The sequence below is a fragment of the Aptenodytes forsteri genome, unplaced genomic scaffold, assembly GCF_000699145.1.
Source record: "Aptenodytes forsteri isolate BGI_AS27 unplaced genomic scaffold, ASM69914v1 Scaffold563, whole genome shotgun sequence".
NCBI lineage: Eukaryota > Metazoa > Chordata > Aves > Sphenisciformes > Spheniscidae > Aptenodytes > Aptenodytes forsteri.
In genome coordinates, this window is record NW_008795318.1 from 792,715 (window position 1) to 797,830 (window position 5,116).

General features: G+C 48.8%; 1 protein-coding gene across 1 annotated transcript in view; it reads right to left on the minus strand.

Moving 5' to 3' along the window:
- Positions 1–1,014: 1,014 nt before the first annotated feature.
- LRRC59 (leucine rich repeat containing 59) overlaps positions 1,015–5,116 on the minus strand; it is a 12,103-nt gene continuing 8,001 nt past the window's right edge. Inside the window, exons 2-7 of the mRNA XM_019472167.1 lie at positions 4,800–4,859; positions 4,097–4,255; positions 3,674–3,778; positions 3,002–3,074; positions 2,363–2,536; positions 1,015–1,812 (exon numbers count right to left, since the gene is read on the minus strand). Of these exons, the coding sequence (XP_019327712.1) occupies positions 1,568–1,812; positions 2,363–2,536; positions 3,002–3,074; positions 3,674–3,778; positions 4,097–4,255; positions 4,800–4,859 (816 nt within the window). The 3' untranslated portion in view covers positions 1,015–1,567. The remainder of the gene's footprint in view (positions 1,813–2,362; positions 2,537–3,001; positions 3,075–3,673; positions 3,779–4,096; positions 4,256–4,799; positions 4,860–5,116) is intronic.

The following is a 5,116-nucleotide window of genomic DNA, read 5'->3' on the forward strand; positions in this document are numbered from 1 at the left end:
GAACCGATAAATCTTGTTAGCCCGGCGTTTGCGAACTTAAGCAGCACTCTCCTAGATGGCAAAGCAGCAGACTCCTGCCAGACGCTGGCAGGATCGTCTGCGGGGAGGAAATGTCGCTTTGAATGTTTTTTGCCGCGCTTCCGAACATCTCTGGAGAGTAAGCAAGGACCTTTTTAAAGAACGCGGTGAGTTAGGTACCAAAAGCAAAGCCTAAAGCTGTTTCAAGGAAGCTTAGAAAACATATGTACTGCTAAGCCAGAGCTGGGCAGCCTTTCCTTCCTTTTATCTGACATTCATGCGTGGTACTCGGGGAACCACACTCTTATCGTTAGGTTACGAAAAGGTGAAGGCTTACTGCTTCGACGATGACCTTGGTATGAAATGCTATAGATTATTTCCTCATGGCACTGCTCTTGCCAGCAATAATCCCAGGTGTATTAGAAGAGAGGGAGCGATTCTGGTGACTAATGCAGGATGTCTCCGTGGAGTCTGTAGCATGGATATTCTCTGAAGCCTGCACTTACAACATGATGTCACTTCATTTTAGTACTCGCAAAGCCCTTAAGGGTATGACAAACTTGTCTTTGGTTTCCTCTGTAAGGAAATTATAATTCACAGGCCTTTGCACAGGTGAGTTTTCTTCTCCAGGCGCAAACCGCCAAACCTCCCAGCCCGCCCAACAGCCCCCAGGCGAAGCCCTTCTCCGCCTGCCTGCCTCGGCGGGCGCTGCTGCTAAAAAAACGGCGGGCGATGCTGCCACAGTGCCACCCAGCGTCGCCCGCCCTCTGCCCGGGGGTCTCGGACACCCCCCTCTTGCTGCACACACAAAACCAGCCCGCAGGCTGGCCAGGAGCCCTTTCTGAGCTGTAGCTGCTTTGTTGGCACTAGCTGGTTAAAAATAAATGTAGCTGGAAATCATTACTGTATGTACTCGGAAGGAATTTTTGGCTGTTTCTAGAAGATGTAATTAAAATTAAAACTGCATTAGCAACATAAACAGTCAGTTCAGACAAATTGCTGCGAAAACTGTTGTATTGAAAATTTTCAGCTCCTTTCAATAGTACATCAGCTTCTTCGCCCAACACACGGATGCACAGCCATCCTACACACTTGTAATTGGTCCTGGAGTAGGCCTTAACATACGATTCCCATACAGCCGTATCACCAACTTTAGCACAAATAGAAATGCGAGCAAGGAACGGATACGTATTAAAAACTTTCTACCTCCAGGACAGAGCTATAGCTACCGAGATAACGCAAGGGCTGGGTTTTTCCACCCTGACAGATTGGCAGCTTTCTGTACCTCGCAATCTAGGTAAACATCCCTCGGAGGTAAGAAGTGTTAACAAGTTTAGGTTAACGTGGGCAAACAATGGGAGTTACAGGCCAACTGCGAAACATGCACAGCAAAGATGATCTGAACAATAACTCTGCTCTGCGTGGAGTGGACCAGCAAACCAATGCTGACTGATTAAAAGCAGTTTCATCAGAACACAATTCCATAGGAATTCTGGCTGCGTAGATGGTGGAGGGAGATGCTGACGAAGCAAGTGCCCGTCCAGGACAATCACTGCTGCGAGTTCTGTTGTAGCAGATTCTGCAGGGTTTTGTGGTTTTGCAGAGCAGCTAACACGTCCTCGTAGAGAGTGTTCACGCTGACGCACAGAGGTTGATGTTGCAGCTCTGTCAGCTTGCAGGCGGCCAAAGTACAGAGGACGCACAGCAGCACAAAGAACAGGACCCTCAGCACCGACCGCGACCAGGAGCGCTTGTGCCGGGGTGGCTGAGGGGGACGAGAACTGGAGGCGGGCTCTGTAACGAGAGCATTTACAGGACAGAGAACGTGAGGAATTAGTCAAGTATCTTTAACAGTCTACATTCAGAAACAAGCTGTTCAGGTAAGATACTTCAGCCTGTGCTGCAGTTGTCTTTTGTGGTGAATTTTCATCACTTAACTCTGGTTAATAAATAGATGCACAGGATCTACCCGTTTAGGTTGAAAAGCTTCAGGTGTAGTTTCATGGGCAGCAGTGAACAGGGTGTAAAGCACCGCTTTACCGCACACGCACGAGATCCGTTTTTGCACATATAGTTCAGTACGTTTAAAAAGAAACGAGGGGAGGGAAGTTCCCCGTAGGAGCAGCTGAAGAGCTTTCTGAATCTTGTAGCTCAGCAGCTCGTCGGGAACGGGGATGAAGGGGAAAAGGGCACAGCGGGAGAGCTCATTAGAAGTCCTACAGGTATTTCCCCGCCACTCCCACCATCTCCCAGTACCTGGGCTGCATAAAAGCAAATCTGGCAGCATCCAAATGAGATGAAGATGAAATCTGATGCAATCCCACCCACAATGGATGCTACTTACTTCGGGTCTGCACATTTTCTTTTTTAGTTTTCTTTTCCATCTCCTGTTTTGCAGCTTTCTGAGCGTCATACTCCCGTCTTCTGCGTTCCTTTTCTTCCGCCTTCTCTCGCTTCCTCAGTTCCCTCTCTTGAGCCTCCTTTGCTCGCTGTTCTGCTTCACGCTTCTTCTCCATTTCTGGGGATTAACAGGAAGTTTTTTTCCTTTTATGTAAAGGGTTGTCATTGCCTTCTTCCTTATTACCTGCTTATCTGTTCCCAATTGGAATGAGGAAACAAATCAAATAACTATCCTCTTTTTTTATCTTTTTTTTTTTTTTTTTTTTTTTAATATTACATACCTTGCATTTTGCTCCCTCAGAATTAGGCTTCCCTTAAAATAAATCTTGTGCTGCTCTTTCATATTTTTTATAGGTAACCTATAGTGCATTCCATCTAGAGATCTAACTATTGTTCAGGCAAGAAGTCACATGGTTATCCCTGGCTATCTTTCTCCCTCCAGCCCTTCTACCCTACTACTCCCAGAGTCCTCAGCATTTTGGTAGTTACAAGTATTTTTAGATGGCAATCAGTACGTTTGGGCGTGTAGGAGAGATCAAGAACAGTCCTCAGCAGACAGCGCGCGAGGGCTTTTTGTGCTTACCTCGCTCTGCTTGGAGCTTCCGTTGCCGTTGTCGATCCTGCTCGGACTGGATCGCTTTCATGTGCTGCAGTACCTTCAAGGTCCAAGAAAACAACCTGAGGTCTCTGCAGGAGGCTCGTTGCACAGTCAGTTCAAAACACAACAGCTGGAGCGTAGCTGAGGACGGTCAGCTGGGGCTGACCACCCACCCCGGCTTACCCCTACAGGTATGGCTCTGAAGAGAGCTCGCGCCTTCCCACATGAATCTTTGCGGTTAAGAAACAGACCCTTCCGTTAAAAAACGAACGTGCCAAACTGGTGCTAGCTGATACAGAGGATCACAGAGCACTTCTATTTATGTGCGCCTACGGTTTGCCAGAGCTTCTCCAGAGATTTTTGTACTCTGGACTATAAGCCTAGACACGGATTATTTTGTCTGATGATGCCTCCGCTTTCTTGGCAACCAGCATTTAGTCCTCTCTTAACTCCAGTAATGGAAGAGAATCCTACTCAGCCCAATGTTTGCTCTCTACAGGCGCAGAAGCAGTGAAGTCAGTGCAGTGAACCTGCACCTCACTGGCTGAAGAAACTTCAAACTGCTGCAGCAGCCGCCCAGCTGCCTAAGCAAAAAGAGGAAGAACCACCACCGATAAAGCGAAGTAAGGAAAAAAAGAATAAAAGCAGATTCCTTACCTTGACAGCAGCCTGTTTACACTGCTTCTCATCCAGACAGTCTCCTGCTACTTTAGCTAGGACAGGATCCAGGGGATTGTCCTTCAGATCTAGCCACTTCAGGTTCTGCAGAAAGGAACGGCAAAGGGAGGCTGTAAGAGCGCAGTAGCCTTGCGATTATTTAAGAGATCCAAAGCAGAAGCAAAGAACTACTTGGTTTTCACATGAATGAAACAGGTACGGAAGAGAAGCAGAGAGCTTGAGCAGAGGCGTTTTCAATAGATGTGAGATAATTTCCTCTGAGCTGCGGTGCAGAGCCAGCCAGATTTTGGAATGGGTAGTCAGCAGGATGGATGCTTTACCAGAGAAATCAACCTGAGAAGGATCACAAGACCCTGGGCTGCAGCCCAGAGCTTTACGTAACTGCCCAGCAAACAGTTTTACCTTGAGCTGTGCAAAGCTGACGGGCAGGGTGACTAAACGGTTGTTCAGAAGGTCCAGGTGCTGCAGATTGACCAGGCGGCCAAAGTCCAAGGGCAGCTGCTGAAGCCGATTTTTACTCAAATCCAGTTTCACCAGATGCATCAAACTGCAGAAGTCTGACTAAAACCAAAACACAAACAAAACCCAGAAAAAACTTGTCGGCACCTTTATGGAGGAACCTCAGTGCGGGGAGTACGTGGAGATAGCCTGCACCCTACATAAGCCACAAATCCTTAACTTACTACAGAACTGTGATGGAGGAAAATCACTCTCCTCCTTGGCCTCAGAAGATGGAGGTGGAAAACAGTGGGACAGATAAGACAGACAGACAGACTGACTGACTGACCGGCAAGGTGATGTATGGCCATACAACAGAAGCAAACCCCAGCCTCCACTGCTGATGAAACTGGTCTGTATTCACGTGGGGATCCCCTGGCAGGAAGATGCTGCAATCTTCACGCGCTGCAAACCTCTTCCCTCTCCTGCCTCGGCCAAAACCGCCCACCAGTACTGACCCGTCACTGACAGCAGAGTCGTTCAGCCACCCCGGGATGAGGAAAGTGCCAGTTCCAAACCTCCCGGTGAACCTTTACTGAAGCACTGGGTAACTTTTCTAAATATCTCCCAGCAGACTCATCCCCACAAAGGCTCTCTAGCGCCTTACCGGCAAGGAAATGAGGTTGTTACAGGACAAATCCAATACCGTAGCTTTTGGAAGAGCGGCCTGAAAGAGAAACAAAGCACTAGATCAGCGTCGAGGTGCACCCGTACCCTTCTGACGCCTGCTGGTTTTGCTTCAGCCTCTGCGGTTTCTCCCGCGTCAGTCTGTCCGTCCCCCCGCGGCTGCCGCCGAGGTCACGTCATACCTCGATTGATTTCGGGGTCTAAAGGCAGAAACTTAGCCTGAAACAGATGTGAGCAGCGGGAGCTGCCCGGCCCACAGGGCATGAGACACCCCCCCCCACCCCCCCCCCCCGCTTT